Here is a 15957-nt window from a genome sequence, read left to right as displayed (position 1 = left end):
TTATACAGGAGGGTGAGAGTGTGAGCAGAGAAACTAGATTTATTTTTCTTTTAGAAATTTTCTTTTATATCTGAACCTGGCAAGTGCTTGACGTTGGATTGTTGGTCGAATTTTCATTAGTTGGATTATTTTATTGTAATTTATAAATGCAAAGATTCAAATTCTAATTGTCCTATTTCATATCAAAATTCGGGGTTTTGTAGTAGTAAGTTAACCATATACGTGGAAACTGAAATATGAAAACATAGAGAATAGCGATGATTTAGATAATCACATTGGGTCATTTTTAACAAATTAAGCATACCCACACTGCAAACTTTGAGATGTCCCTCTTCACAAAAAAAGTCAGCTCTATAAGATTTAATTAGTATTATAACTAAAAAATGTTCATTTCCTCTTTGTTTATTCTCATTTCTTCTGGTTTTTCCTTGTAAAATATTCTCATCTATTATACTAGTTGAGTATGTACAGTACAGAGTATTACAAGAAAGATGGGAGTAGATACCTCCGACGGCAAACAACAATAGTACCCTCTCCCATCTACGGATTGCTCGGAAGATGGCACGAATATCTGAGGCTCCTATGTGAAGCAAGCACACGTTTTAGAGCAACATCAACTCTGGCACCACCCTCATACATTGATTCGTACAACTTGCTCACAAATTGACTCAGTTCCTTCTCATCGTCGTCCCATAAACTCATTGGCTGCTCCCCATTTTTATCAGGGTCGCTGTCTTCCCAGTCACTTATGGGACTCGAGGGTTCAGGGTCCTCCTCTTCTCCTTCCTCGTATCCAATCTCAAACTTGCCATTCTCATAACTACTAAACTCACCTGCCCCATAAAATGATGTCAGCTGCAATTCTTCAGGCTCAGCAGAAGGGCATATCACAGCTTTGGCACCAGAATCAAGGAATGCTTTCGTCAAAGCTCGGGTAGGACCATATATTCCTGTGAAAATTATAATTCTGTCCCTCCAAGATCCAACCTGCAGGATACACAAGTCAGCATCACAACATTCTTGTACTTATCAACTGGACATATAAATGTGAGAATCTATGTATATTTTCTGCAATCAAGAGCCCCTTGTGTTGGTTACTTGTATAAATGGTTTCTGCAATCAAATTTGCAATTTAGGGTTTATGTTCTTAGGGAATCAGCCAATTACGGGATTTTCATGTATGTTTTAGCCACATGTTAATGCTCTAACGGCATAAGTGTGACATCTGTTAGACAGACCTCAAGGACATTAGTAGGAGGGATAATGGAGGAGGGTACAAAATGAATTGATTTTTAAAGTTCGAGTTTAAATGTTTGATTGGACCCAACAACTTTTGACAACTGAGTGATCAAACATCCTATAGCCTTAAAGAGTTCAAGGGTGCCCAAATTTATGACTAACCCCAACATTTCTAGAAGTTTCCATCAGAGGATGAAACTAAACTAAAAGTTGTCTTATTATCATCCTCCCAATGGCAGCCTAGACAAACAACTCAAAATCAAGCTACTGTAACAGAAAGATCTGTACACATACCATACAACGGACATCTTCGGGAGTCAAGTGCATGGAAGGAACAGTTCTGCGGAACATGTAAGCACCAATTTCTTGATCATCTTCCATGACCTTCACAATATCATACCAAACATATCAAATTTTTCATCCAAGTGAAAAATAATACTCCATGTAACACAAAGAAATAGTGGATCTACCTGTGTTTGGCGCCCTATATATCTGTGGACCACACCCCCAATCTGGAAGTATGGCCTACAAGAAACAAGATCAGCAACAGTTGTGATGTTGGAAATTACTGATGTATAATTCCTCTTCCTTCCCTTCATCATTGATAGCAAGCTGTATTTCACATTCTGCAGAAACTTCTCTGCTAATTCTCCAGGTTCTGCTACCACAAATACATCATTCTGCCAACTAATTCAAAAGAGAAGAAGAAGAGATTTAACAATGAATCCAACAAGATGAAACTGTATTATAAAGAAGCAATGATGGGTTATAAAACATACCATAAAATGGAGCCTCTTGTGTCATTTTGCAGTGCCAAATGAATTACTCCAACCTGAGGTGAATTTTGTATTTTCTCATGCAATGATAGGATAGGCACAGCAAGCTGTCTCCTCTTAGGGGGAGACTCAGGGGGTGAAGCAGTTGATTTTGCAGAATGGACTCCATCTAAGCTCAAAGGTGGGACTAAATCAATTCTACCCACTGGCTGGGGGCCCATGTCAGGACTGTAAACTAAAGGACTTGATGGGAAGCTTCCAGTAAACAAAGGTGATGTAAATAGCGTTGGAAGTGCAGATCCTGGAGAAGCCTTCATGGTCCCAAATGTCCCATTGACAAGTGATAATTTTATCCCATTACTACCACAAAATGTCTCAAGTGTCCGTGCATGGTGAAAAACTCTACCAGAATCTGGACTATTTGAAGCCTCTATAAGAAGTACACCGCGTCTCCAACCCAAACAAGCAGTGTTGTCATTTGACACTATCACATACAAAAAACCATCTCTATCATTTATAGAATGAACTCAAAATTTGAAGGAACGGATTAAAGAATGATTCGGAGTTAAAGGAGACTAGTACCATTTGCTCTAAAAATCTGCTGAGACTTAACACTATCTGAAAATTTATCATCAAGAGTACTCTCGAGCAATCTTTCAGCGAGATCCTTGAATGACATAGAATTATTCTTAATGTACTCATCTGTAGCACCCTCTAACTTTAACCAGACTGCTGGATCAGTCTCATCGAGTTCCATGTCACAACGTTCATCAACTGTACAATCAATCATACTTAGGGATAACTATTAAACGAAATAAGTGGAGCCTTCTCCTATAAGAAATATATATGTGTTTCTCAGATATTTCAAACTCAGAAGGAAGAATGGATCCATAATTAGCAAGAAATTATGCATTCAAGTTAGTTAATTTTGGCCTAGGAACAATTTGTCAAGTTATTGATTATATGCTCCTCAATATTTCAAATTAAGTTTTTCTTGTACTAACAAAGTTATATCAGCATAAAAAGTACATGAAATGAATCAGGAACCTTTCTTTCTAATTTTAAAATCCTAGGACATTTCATCACTCTTTTATCTGCTGCCTGTCCGGAATTTGATTTATCCAATCTATTCATGTACCCTTCTAAACACAGAGTGGCAACTGGAAAGTTACAAACTACTTTGATAATAACAGAATTTGATTCATGATATATATTTTTCCTAACCATCATATAGATTTGATTTCTGTTAAATCTTAGTATCATGTTTCTGTCTGTCACAACTAACAAGATATGAAGATAAGATGTCCAATATCTTGATTGCAAGATTATATATAATCTACAATAGTATATAAAGTGGGAATTAGTTCTCGTGTTACAGTGAGAGAGATTTATGCCTTGGTATTGAGCTTAGAGTCTAATGGCATGATATTTGTTGACTCATTAGAAGAGACTAAAAAGATTTTGAGTCTGTGAATTTGTTATCTAAAAGGAGTAATTATTTTTTGCACTTTAGGTGAAGAGTTGAGGACCTATATATATGTCAAAATCTATATTATTCAAATGACATATTTCAAATCTTTAGCGAGAAATACGAATTTGCTTAGTAATTTGTTACCAAAGCAAAGAACTATAAGTTTCTGTTAAAACTTTACCTGGATTGAATCGAAAATATTGTACATCTGGCAGCATAGGAAGCAATGTAGTTAAAGTTTCCTCCACACGGTCAACAGAGCAAGCACTGTCAATCAACACTTGTCCAGTGTCCAAATAGCGCCAGCCACCTTTGCGAACCTAACAGGGCAGAAAAACAGAGAACTGAGTACCAATTGCTGGGAAGGTAACATCTTCAAATCATAATATAACTAGAACACAATGAAAACACAACCAATCTGACAGAAGTAAAGCATAGAAAACAGCAGGCAATATCCCAATGGCTGGGGAAAGAGGGGGGAGAGGGGGAATCCATATCAGTATCTGAAGGGAAATAGAGAGTCCTTTGATACCTTTGTTGGAACAGACCCACAGCCAATTGAAACTAAACAATCAATTTTAGAATCAGGCCACAAAAGTTGTGCTTCTCGTATGGCGAAAATTGTAGGATTATTAGCTACAATAGCCCCATCTTGCCAGCGATATATACCTGTAGCATAAAAAGTTCAAAAAAAATGTAGACAATGAAAGCTTCCGTTGAGATCCATCTATAGTATGGACAAAATAGACAAGATAGATGTCCCAGAAGGCACAGAAGAGGAAAGTACCATCAGAGAAATCATCTAAATAATATGGTGCCGCGGATGACGCTCTTATAGCCTGCCATACTCGATGCTTGCAACTTCCAATAAAAGCATTTCTCTTGTATCCAACCTGAGCTCCAGTAGTCACAACTCCTTGTACCCCACTTATCAAGTTCTCAGAAACTGCAGAAGAAAGCTCTGGTGTTCCAGCAGGGTACTGGGATTAAGAAGATATTGTCATTATAAGCAACTAAAAGTATCCCCTCAGACACAAGAAGAACCATTAACAGCTACTAAATGGAAAGCACCGAACCTGGTAATTACGAAATATAAATGGTTGTGCAGGTGCGACACTGACCAGAGTAGACACAACAAAAACTTTGGGAACCTTTTTAACAGCTGACTCTATCAGGAGATCTCCATCCTCTTCAGCACACATCTCCTTCAGCAGCTTCTCGAATTGATCTGCACTGTGCTGGAAGAAAAATCCAATTAATATGGAACCTCATGATGAATTCTGAATGGTGTTTGGTATGGAGGTTTGGGAGACACTAGATGAGAGTGAAAAAAGAGGATTGCTTGGTATTGGGGAATCATTCCATCACCAACATTTCCATTCCAAAAGTATGAATGGAGCATAAAACCTACAGATAGGGGGCATGGAGCACCAGAAGAGAGACAGCAATATAACATACTTTATTGTGTCTTTTCACTGGACTAAAAGACAATGGCTGAATAGACAAAACGTATTGTGCGAGATTTGGAAATTAAATGAATGGAAAGGAAGAGAAGAGAACAGCAGTATAACAAACTTTAGATCCATGAACTACAACACGGAAACTCTGTGATGAGCTCTTGTAAAGTTGATCCAGTTTTTCTCTCCATGTTGCTGCTTCATTTTCCTTATGAACAGATTCAGCAAACACAAGTTTACCTTGAAAAATGAGAGAAAAAGTAATTATGTTAGAGAAGGAGAATAATAATGATAAAATATGGTCGGGAGAGACTAGAGAGAAAAGCAAAAAATGAGGCTCCTTCTGGAAAAAAAAAAGAAAAGAAAAGTTACCAAGTTGTTTGTATATTTCTTCACACTTTTCCAAGGACATTAATTTTATTCCAAGAGCAACAGCAAGCATACCACCGGTAGATGTTCCACAAATAAGGTCAAAAAGCTCATGAATTTGCTTTCCAGTGCCCTTCTCGATTTCTCTTAGCATCTTAACTGTCGCCAATCCTTTCATTCCACCACCATCCATTGAAAGTATGCGCAATCCTCGCTTGGGAACCTGTCTTGCTTTTATAGCACGGCGCAGAATCTCATTCTCCCCTACAATGGCAAATGTGAGAGATGTAAGACTCCCTGCCCCAATCTATGTTAGATCATTAAAATATTCTTGCAAGAACACACCTAATATTGCAAGAGCACGGGATGCAGCTTTACATACACGTGGCTCAGGTGCAGCTGTTAGTCGCAGAAGAAGTTCGCGCAGACTTTCTGATGTGACAAGTGCACGTCGGTTTTCCAAACAAAAGGCAAAATTCCCAATAGCAAACAACGCTAACCTTTGGACCTAAATCAGAAAACCTTCATTTTGAGCTAAACCATTGGCAAGAGATGATGTGAAAATATACACATAAAAGAAACACTAGTGGAGCATGCCTCTGGGTTCTTGTGAGCACACAATAACTTCAGTGACTTCAGAATATCTTTTGTCAGCATTTTCTGAGCTACAATATCTGATGTAAAAGCTAACTTGACCATAACTTGTAAGACAGAGATAACTTCCTTTGACCCCGTGGATTTCAGCACTCTCTCAATAGGTTGCATGATGTCAGATTTCATAAGTTCCATTGCTACTGAACCATCTGAAGCAAGATTTGAAAGTGCAGAGCAAGCTTGTTCGACCTTACAAAAATAAAATAAATAAAAATGTAAGTAAGACATTTTAGCAAAAACAATCCGCATTTATTTATGAACCAGAAGCATACCACATGCTGGTTTTCACTACTTATCATACTTATGAGCTGCCGTACTGCATTTTCGTCTTTTCCCACCACCACACGGTTTCCCTCATCTTGCATTATCTTAGCAAGAGCAGATGCCAGCAAAGGGTGATGGCAAGAAGAAAAACGGAATACGAGAGAAAAGAAGGCACTCAGTTTATGCCGAGATGCAACAAAATAAGAACTATTCTCCATCTGAATCAAACAAGAAAAAGAAGGTATATTTCAACTTAAGAGCCTTTACACTTGGTTTGGCTACTAATTACTGAAGGGTTCATCATCATACCTCAATCTGTACATTAACTGTTACCAAGTTCTCATCGGCCACAATCCGAATATTTGCAAGGGACAAGTGTCGAAGTTCATTCAATGGCAAAATATCAGGAAGAAATTCAAGGGGGTTCCCGAAAAGTCTCAATACACGCAACTCTGACATAGCCCTGTCGACGAGCTGAAGACAAGTATTAAGCTTTGGAAAAATATCCAAGATAACACCAGGGAAATTTTCTATATTTAAAGCATGGAAAATGTATTATAAAGATTCAAGTCCCTATGCGTTTAAGTGTATTGGAAATGGGTATGTGCACTTTTATTTGTTAAAATTAAGCCCTTATACTAGCCTACATGTTAAATTTGAGTGACACCCTATACTTTCATTTGTGTGAAAGACTAGGTCCTTGTGCTACATGAATAATAATGGACTAACTAACTTTAAAATAAATAAAAGTAGAGGGACTAGGTTTTTGCAGAGACAGTAAGATTAAAAAAAGTGAAATCTCAATGGTTACAAATAGAAGTAAACAGATCCAATTTAAAAAAGAACTTTAAAAGTATAGGCACCAACATGTATTCCTTAAGCAAAGAAAGCTACAGGTGAAAAAATTGACCTGAAATCAAGAATAGGGCGAACCAGCTTGTTGTGTTCCAGGGACAATTCAACAAGACCAGCACACTGCCTTAGTTCAACTGCTTGCATCCCCACAAAGATTACAAAGGATATTAGGACAAGCTGTTAGGTTATGCTATTGCTCGTATCACATAATAATTTATTTTTTATATCCAGATTAGTTGCTAGGGTAGCCAACATTTATCATCCATCATATAAAGGGGGGGAAACCAGGAAAAGAATCCAACTCTTACCAGGCACGGAAACGAGCATGTTATAGTCTACAGCAAGAACTTTCAAGTGCTTCAGCTCACCAAGCTCAGATGGCAAAACTGACAGCTTATTGTTATCAAGATAAAGTTTCTCAAGAAGAGGAAGACGGGTTATCTCAATGGGCAATGCCTGAATATAATACAACTCAAGTAAATATAGGCAATTACATTGTCAAAGTTCTTCTGAAGAGACAACCCTACATGATTACAAAAAGTAATCCAAAACTGAATTCCAAGATAACTGGGCTTAAAAATTCCTAAATTAAATGAGTATAAGGAGGTACAAACATACCGACTCCGCCACTAGCAAAACATATGCACATATCAATCTTCACAAATTTAAATAAAATGAAAAAGGGAGAAAGGAAATATCCATGATTGACCAGAAAGTGGAGCTAGTAAGCAAAGCAAAGAGACATAGAAGAATTCAAAGTTAAAACTAATCTCAAATACTACAAGAATATAGACTTTGAAAACTAAGAAACACAAACATTAGCATTTCCAGACACAAGCAGATAACAGGTGGAGAAGACTAAATAAAAGTCGGAGATATAATCACAGGAACAAAAACAAACTTACACATTGTTACATTACATATCATGCAGTAAGATGCGTAAATTCATTATGTACAAATATGCGTAAATTATGGGGATGATCAGAAAGCATGACTATCCTAAGTATTTGACAAAGAAAACACTTACTGATAATCCAAGACCACAAAGGCTGACAACAGAAACATTTCGCCAATGATCAGGACATTCAGACCCTGTAGCCACCCCATCTGCAACTCCATTGGCAAAATTCGACCTCATCAGCTTCACCAACACCCCCATTCCGCCATCAGTCTGTTGCCCTGATCCCGCCGCTTTCCACATTAAAACCCCTTTCAGCGGATCCCTCCTCTTCACCACCCTCATCTCTAAACTCACCGTCTCCATTCGCTCACCTTCACTGCTCTCCAGATCAAGCTCGGAATCCCCATTTTGCACCCTCTCCGTCAGCTCAACTTCCACAGAGTCCTGCGGCGTCGGCAGGGCGACCATCACTTGCGATTGCAGCTTGAGCGCCACTTGATCCTCGTCATCGGCGGCGTTCCAATCCAGTTCGATCTTAAACCCTAACTGATCCTGATTGGCGTTGGTACTGGCGACAGGGGCAGCGGCAGTGGAGGCGGCGGAGGATGCATCCTCCTGAGACGAAGGAGATGAGCCCGATAAGGCGTGTGACGACAGCGATGACCTCGGCGATGCGTCATCGATAGTGTCGGCGTCCTGGCCGTAGCTCAATGTGAGGTGGAAGACTTCCGATGGGCGCTTCCAGCCCAGCCCCCACGACATTGACGCCGATTTAAGATAATGCTACCCTCAAAATGTTTGCTTTTCAGTTGCTTCGATTAGTAGCGTTGCGATCCAGCGAAATTGATCCAGCAATGCGGATTGGCTGATTCTGCAATCGATTAATTCAATTCATACGATCAAAGCCGTCTGCATTTCGCACGATACGTATAAGTATAGGAGGAGATAGATTATCGACTTGCTAGTGAGGAAGCTTCTGAGTATATCTAGAAAATCTACTTGTAACGCAATTAGTGTATATTATATATAGATATAGATACCAAAAAATACAAAATGAAGCAAATAACAATACAAGAAAGTTGAATCAGGAGGAAACGCAAGCACTTACACAGAGCTTTGAGTAACGGGAAGAGTAGTGCTGACCCCTGCAGAGAGAGAGGAGAGGTTGTCCCTCCATTCTTTTCTTCCTCTTTTTCCTTTGCTGTCATGGTTCATAAATTGGATTTTGGATCATTTTTTTAATAATAAAAAAAGAATCGAGAAATGTAGTTGGACTTTCTTAATTGGAAGTAGATTAGCCCATTTAACAAGCCTACTAGGCCCATTTATAAGCCCACTCATTTTTCACTGCAACTTCATTGGAGTATTGATTTTATTTGTGTGCGGGTGTTATCCTAGTGATAAAATATCCCAAGTCAAAAATCTTGAGTTTGAGTTTACTCTTACGCGTTATACATCTACCGAGCAACACTTGGATGTTTCAAACCCACATACGATGTGATGGATTTGGGCAGCAGCAATGTGAACATAAATAAAATGTAATGTCAACTCTTTTTGAACTTACTTAAATAGATTTGTAAATTACTCAACAAGTATCTTTTCAAGTTGCAAAGGAATTTTTAAAAGCTCAATATTACAACAAAAATATGTAAAATGCTTCATACTCCTACAATATAATAAAACCTGGAAAGCTTAACAAAACAAATAATATGCTGGAAATTGTGTCTGCAAACACCATATGTCTCGTGCAGAGGACTTGAGTTGAGTTGAATCACCTTTAAATTAATGCGACCCCTCTTGTTGATTTCATGGTGGAGGAGAGCGTGCATGTAGGCTTACATATATACACATATTAGTAATAACATTTTACTAAAAATAGTAACATAGCTTTTACTATTTACTAAAATAGAATACTTTTATTACATGACAATATGATACGGGCCAAATAGGAGAACTCATCTCAAAAACTAGCTTGTTAAGAGAGAGTGTCCATTTAGTCTATTTGGTCTATATAGACCACACCAGTTGTTCTCACAGCTGATGTGGTAATTGAGTACGTAACATTCGACCCGGGCCAACGTCCTCATTGGTCACGACTGGTTCTTTGCCAAGCCACCACTCCGAGTTCTCGTTCACGGCGGATTTTTTGCCCAGTTACCACTCCGAGTCAGCCCCAAACGTACTAATATAATTGATCACGGAGAGTTCCTTGCTCGGTCACCACTCCGATTAGTTTGGGCTCTCAATAAATGCACCAAATGATATAGACCAAACATGAAAATTCATCCAAAAAGACTAGTCTATTAGAAGAGATAGAGCCTATTTAGTTATATACCCCACACCGGTTATTCTCACAATCGATGTAGGAATTGAGTCTTTAACACAATATAAATGTGAACTTTTTGGGAGTGGAGAAGGAGCGCAGTTTGCATGATATGGGCATGGTCCATAGGGCGCTCCTTTGCTATGATATTCACGTGTAAATCCATATAATATTACCAATGCTTTTGCTCATACATTATCATTGTACATTCTCTCCACAAACCTTCTTATGTTAACTATTTTTGGCATTTGATATTTGTGCATGATCACAAGTTATTACTCGAGAGTTATCGCATTATGTTTTAAGTTTCATTTTATGATCAAATATTGATTTTAATTGCAATTCATTCCATTACTGTGAGTCGCGATTGAGGGCATGGCCATAATTCTACGATGAACTAAATTAGGAGGGTGAAATATCCAAATCCCACTTTGGTCAAAAGACCAAAAAGGTGAGCCATATATGCGATGCGATGTGACTCTTGGAGGTGGCCAAAATACTCATCAACATACATAATTATATGGATATTGATAAATTTATATTTATCAATATGTTATTGGCCCCTGACCATAAACTTTAATTTTTGTTTTCAGTAAATCCTCTCACATGGGACATCATAACGGCCTGTTGTTGAGTTTCTTTTTAAAAATAAAGAAAATTGTTGGTAATTGAAACTAGAAAAATAACATATAAATGTCTCACGTTCGTGTTAAAAGAAAACTTAAACTAGTATATACATCACATGAGTTATCATCAATTGGTTTTAGGAAGGAACCCATGGATTTCTATCATGGTATCAGAGCGGGTCGCCGACTGTGGGCCAAATTTAACTGACCCAGCAGTATATCTGGGCTGAAACTGAAAAAAAATGACTGATCCAGCAGTATATCTGGGCTTAAAATTTGGGCCAGTGGTCCAACCGTTGGAAAAAAAAAAATTGGGCTAGTTGTCCAATCGATCAGAAAAAAAGTCCAACCCCTCCAAGTTCACCTTAAAGGGTTTTGAGGGAGTGTGTTGGTAATTGAAACTAGAAAAATAACATATAATTATCCCACCTCTGTGTCAAAAGAAAACTGAAACTAAAATATAAATCATATGGGTCATTCCTCCTATCACCAATTAATTTTAGGAAGGAATCCGTGGATTTCTATCAAAAATGTTTATGATTTTGTAAAAACAAAAGTAGTTGTGGCCATTTGGATACTAAGTACTAAAAAAGGGTTTTTGGCTTTTTAAACCAAAATTTTTCCCCGAGTTCCGGTTTTTCCCATGAACCATGAGATTTGTTTTTAAAACCACAAACTTTCATTTCGTTAGGATTTTCCCAACCCGACCCGAATTATACATTTTCGACTCGAATAGCATAATTCAAAATGTTAAAGTTGTGTTTTGTTTATTCAAAAGTTGTCATTTGTTATGTAATAATTGTAATTGTATGTATTATTGTGCCAAATAGGATTCAAGTAATCAATTTAGTGACAAATAGGATTAAAATTGACATGTAGACAACCCGGGTTTCGTCATTGACCTGCCGGGAGAAAATCCTAACGAAATGAAAGTTCGTGGTTTTAAAAACAAATCTCATAGTTCATGGGAAAAACCGGAATACGGGAAAAGGTTTTGGTTTAAAAAGCCAAAAACCCATTTATAAATGACATGGTTTTTAATACAATATTGGTAAAGTGATAAAATAAGAAAGAAATGAGAAAAGTAAGAAAGAATTGGGAAAAGCTAGTGGAAGGAATACTAGTGAATTGTGGAGTCTATATTATAAATGATGTGTAAGATTATATTTTTTGAAAACTTTCAATATTTAGATTAGGTCTAATTTTGGGGGACGACGAAAAATAGTAAAGTTAGTCTATTGTTTTAGGGAGGAGTGACTATTTTAGTAATGTCACTATTAATTAATGAACTTAGTAATTTTTTAACCACGATGAGAAGAAAATAAGAAGGTTCGGGTTCTATTTTGATTTTTTATAATCTATCTCAGATTTATCACTCTCTTATTGTTGTCGGCTTGTCGCACTGCCAATTGATGTCGGTCCTGATGCACCTGCCAACAACAATCATTGTTCAGCCCTAACTAACATTGACTAGAGACCTTGACTCGGCTAACTCAATAATGAATAGCGAGTCACTTGATTAAGTAAAGTCATTGTACATGCAGTCAGAGAAGCCTACTCGAACGAGTGGTGGAACAACCCAATTCCAGAGTGATGCAAGTCTGCCCAGTCTAGAGAGTCCCACTCGATCGATGGCTGAGTTAAAATATTCCACTCGGCCGAGTAGGTCTCATTACTCAATTTTGAATATATACTTTTCTTTGAAGTTCAATCATTTCCATCTATAAAAACACTGGACCCAAGGCTCGGAATATATATGTGGCTATCATCCATGAACATATTTACACCATTATGCTTCGACATCCACCACCATACTTACGAGTCTTGGGAAGATCAAGTAAATTAGTGGAGTCAATGAAAATCAAGATAAAACAACATTTATCCACTCCAAAAAAAAAATATCGTTTATTTTATTTTGGACATGAATTTCATTGTTATGTTTTTACTCTCCCAATTCAAGAGGAACTTCTTCATTAGGATTTAACTCTAATATTTTGTTGATTGTTGGTTGTTGGTATTTTGTTGATTGTTGGTATAATCTCCCTAACTCATTGAGTATTATTTACGGCTTCCGAGAGCTAATGATAGGAATTTTTATAACCTTGGAATTCGAAAGACCAATTATGACTACGATAGGAATTGTAATACTAATTCTATTTCAATCCTACAAATAAAATAGAAAAATTATTTTATTTTCCACACTATTTCCATTTACTTTCTTCTTGTATATTGATTACGTAAAGAAAACTTTGAGTAGAGTCAAGTGTGGAGTAAAATTTGAATCGAAAGTAAAAAATTTAGTACTGCTTACTGCTATAGGTAAATTAATCTGATAGTACTATGCATTATCATTATATAAACTCTCGCTACTACCTCATGAATTTGGCGCCATCTTCCTCTTCTTCTCCGTCTTCCCACCATCTGCACTTTCTCACTCTAACCACCACTCCAAAATTCGCAATGGAGGAGTATTCCCAGTACTCGTTATCCACCCTTCTCTGCGGGGAAGATGAATCCTGTTTCGACCATTTCAAAGACGAATGCTTCAATTTCAATTTCACTTCCGTCTCTGATTTTGATTCTGAATACATCCGAATGTTAATCCGAAATGAAGCCATCTTCGAATCGAAATATTCCGTACAAAACGAAGGAATCAGGTGGAAGCGCCGCGACGCCGCCAATTGGATTCTCGATGTCTGTTTTTCCACCACATTCTGTTAATTGCAGTTCCCATTAATAGCTTATTTCTAGGTTTTGTTTTCTTCTTTTTTTTGACAGAGAAGGGTTCATTTCGGATTTCACTGCCGTACGGCCTATATCTCGTTGTTTTACTTGGATCGATTCCTTTCTAGAAGATCAATTGGTGTAAGTTTGATTTTATCATTTTTGTTATAGAATTGAACTCATGGTGTGAATTGATAGAAGGAGGAATCATGGGCTATGCGATTGCTCTCGATTGCGTGTTTGTCTCTGGCTGCAAAAATGGAGGAAAACGAAGCTCCTTCGTTATCCGAATACGATGCAGATGAATACAGCTTCAATGGAGACGTGATTCAGAGAATGGAGCTGCTGGTATTGAACACATTGGAATGGAAGATGAGCTGCATCACTCCATTTACTTATCTCAACTATTTCGCCTCTTTGTTCTGCTCCCAATTTAGGCTAAACCGAGCTGTCGAATTGATCTTAGCTATAATGTTAGGTATTAAATCAATACATGCTTACATTTATATAATCATTCATTAAAGCAGCTTGGTACTGATTTTGAACCTTATTTGGATCATTGGATGCAGAGATCAATGTAACGGATCATCGGCCTTCTGTGGTTGCTGCTGCAGCAGTCTTAGCAGCTGGTCGCGATCATAATTTGACGAACAAAATGCTAGAGATGAAGATTGATGATGTTCCAATTCCATCATGGGGGGCAGTTGAAAAGGTGAAGAGCTTCTTTTGGTTTTTGATGATGTATTGTCATAAATGGATTGAGCTAACTACTGATTGTGTTCTTATCTTCTAACAGGAGCAAACACTTTTCTGTTACAGTCTACTTCAAGAAATTGGGATGTGTAAATCCAATGATGATGGGATGAAGAGATCCGGCAGGAAAAGGAGGATTGAATGCATCGATGGTGATCAAGATTGCCCTCCTCCTAAGACTCCTAAACAATGATTTTGCACCACATTTTTTAGCTGGATTTGGATTGAGTTATGAGTTACTATGGTTTGATGTAGTGATGTAGGAAGTTTTGCAAGCAAGAGAATTTTTTTAGTGTAAAGTGTGTATACCTTTTAGAGTTTAGCCCACAAAATGATGAGTGGGAGCCTAAGAGGTTGTCCAAGGCTTCTTTGGATGATCATTTTTGTACTAGTGTTTTTGGGTTTTTGCATTTTTGCCCCCGTGAGAATTGTTGTTTATTTGGAAATGGGATTCTTTCTTGTTGATGGGGAAGGGTTTAGAATTTAGTTGTTGTAGGGCAATTCGATTTGATGATGATTTGTACTATTAATCGTTCAATAGATGAATAGAATACTCCCTCTGTCTACTATTTAAAGTGTCACTTTTATTCAGTATGTGTTCTTAGAAATGTAAAGTAAAGTGGGTGGAAAAAAATAGTGAAATATGAATTTCAGTTTTGTATATTAGTTTTGTAATAGATGGCTTTTCCCAGATGAAATGAAAATTGAATTCATGTAACAGAAGAAAGATTTCCCATTCCTTAGCCGGAATATGAATGTAATGGGTAATGAAAAGTGTGTTTCACTTACTAAAAATGAAAAAAAAATATTGACATTATTTTGTAGACAGGCTTAAATAATAAATGTGGATATTATTTCTTGGACAGAGGGTAATACTCTCTCCATCCATGGTTAGAAGTTTCGATTGAGTTTAATACATATTTTACTATAATTAAAGGAAATCTAGTGGAAAGTCTGATGGAAGTGAGTCTCGTTTTTATACACTATTATTATTTTTACAATATATACCTCTGTCTCATAGAAATAGGTCATTTAGATTGACACAAGTTTTAATGTCTAATCTGTAAAGTAAAGGAGAAGGATAATAAGTAGTTGAAATTGTGCAGTGGATGGTGAGATCCATAAATGAAAAAAAATGAAAAATGTTCTCATATATAGATATGGACTATTTCTATGGAACGAACGAAAAAGGAAATGTGGACTATTTATATAGGACAGAGAGAATAAGTGAAATGAGTTAATGAAATGTGATGTATATTTGTCATTTTTAGTTAAGTTACCCGAGATTTTTAATTGTGGGCGAACGAAAATAATAAACTGGAACACTTAACGGAGTAAGCATTCTAAAGTTGGGCGGAGTCATCGACATTCAATGTACTGTTAAAGTTTGTTTGGCAAACACACAGATATATAGTGTGCATTTATCCAACAAATGAATGTATATGAAATGGTGATTTTATTTCCTTGATGATAAAAATTGAATGGTGGAGGTGTTAGGTTGATCCGATGCCTGCCTCCCAGTGTAAATGTACGTGACTATATGTT

General features: G+C 37.2%; 2 protein-coding genes across 5 annotated transcripts; one reads left to right on the top strand and one right to left on the bottom strand.

Moving 5' to 3' along the window:
* Positions 1-332: 332 nt before the first annotated feature.
* LOC125200959 (phospholipase A I-like) lies at positions 333-9188 on the bottom strand. Of its 3 annotated transcripts, XM_048098811.2 has the most exons (19): positions 9095-9188; positions 8113-8895; positions 7394-7541; positions 7141-7219; positions 6540-6693; positions 6239-6448; positions 5910-6155; positions 5658-5820; positions 5316-5576; positions 5062-5183; positions 4563-4724; positions 4274-4466; positions 4019-4155; positions 3668-3806; positions 2598-2789; positions 2019-2499; positions 1710-1926; positions 1534-1623; positions 333-987 (listed from the first exon to the last, which is right to left on the bottom strand). In XM_048098811.2, the coding sequence occupies exons 2-19, from the start codon at positions 8746-8748 to the stop codon at positions 541-543; spliced, it is 4077 nt and encodes a 1358-aa protein (XP_047954768.1). In that variant the 5' UTR covers positions 8749-8895; positions 9095-9188; the 3' UTR covers positions 333-540. The 3 variants fall into 3 exon arrangements, with proteins under 3 accessions (XP_047954768.1, XP_088921498.1, XP_088921499.1); XM_089065372.1 differs by having other exon boundaries at positions 5062-5576; XM_089065373.1 differs by having other exon boundaries at positions 5062-5576; positions 8113-8857; positions 9095-9186.
* Positions 9189-13328: 4140 nt separating this feature from the next.
* LOC125202190 (cyclin-D5-1) lies at positions 13329-15084 on the top strand. Of its 2 annotated transcripts, none has more exons than XM_048100551.2 (5): positions 13329-13629; positions 13714-13800; positions 13858-14137; positions 14229-14371; positions 14479-15084. In XM_048100551.2, the coding sequence occupies exons 1-5, from the start codon at positions 13396-13398 to the stop codon at positions 14503-14505; spliced, it is 771 nt and encodes a 256-aa protein (XP_047956508.1). In that variant the 5' UTR covers positions 13329-13395; the 3' UTR covers positions 14506-15084. The 2 variants fall into 2 exon arrangements, with proteins under 2 accessions (XP_047956508.1, XP_047956507.1); XM_048100550.2 differs by having other exon boundaries at positions 14456-15073.
* The last annotated feature ends 873 nt before the right edge of the window (positions 15085-15957 follow it).

The sequence above is a fragment of the Salvia hispanica genome, chromosome 2, assembly GCF_029641045.1.
Source record: "Salvia hispanica isolate PSC_SH4W2 chromosome 2, Shi_PSC_v1, whole genome shotgun sequence".
Classification (NCBI taxonomy): Eukaryota; Viridiplantae; Streptophyta; class Magnoliopsida; order Lamiales; family Lamiaceae; genus Salvia; species Salvia hispanica.
The sequence above is the reverse complement of the archived record's forward strand: the minus strand, read 5'-3'. Positions and strand labels throughout refer to the sequence as shown.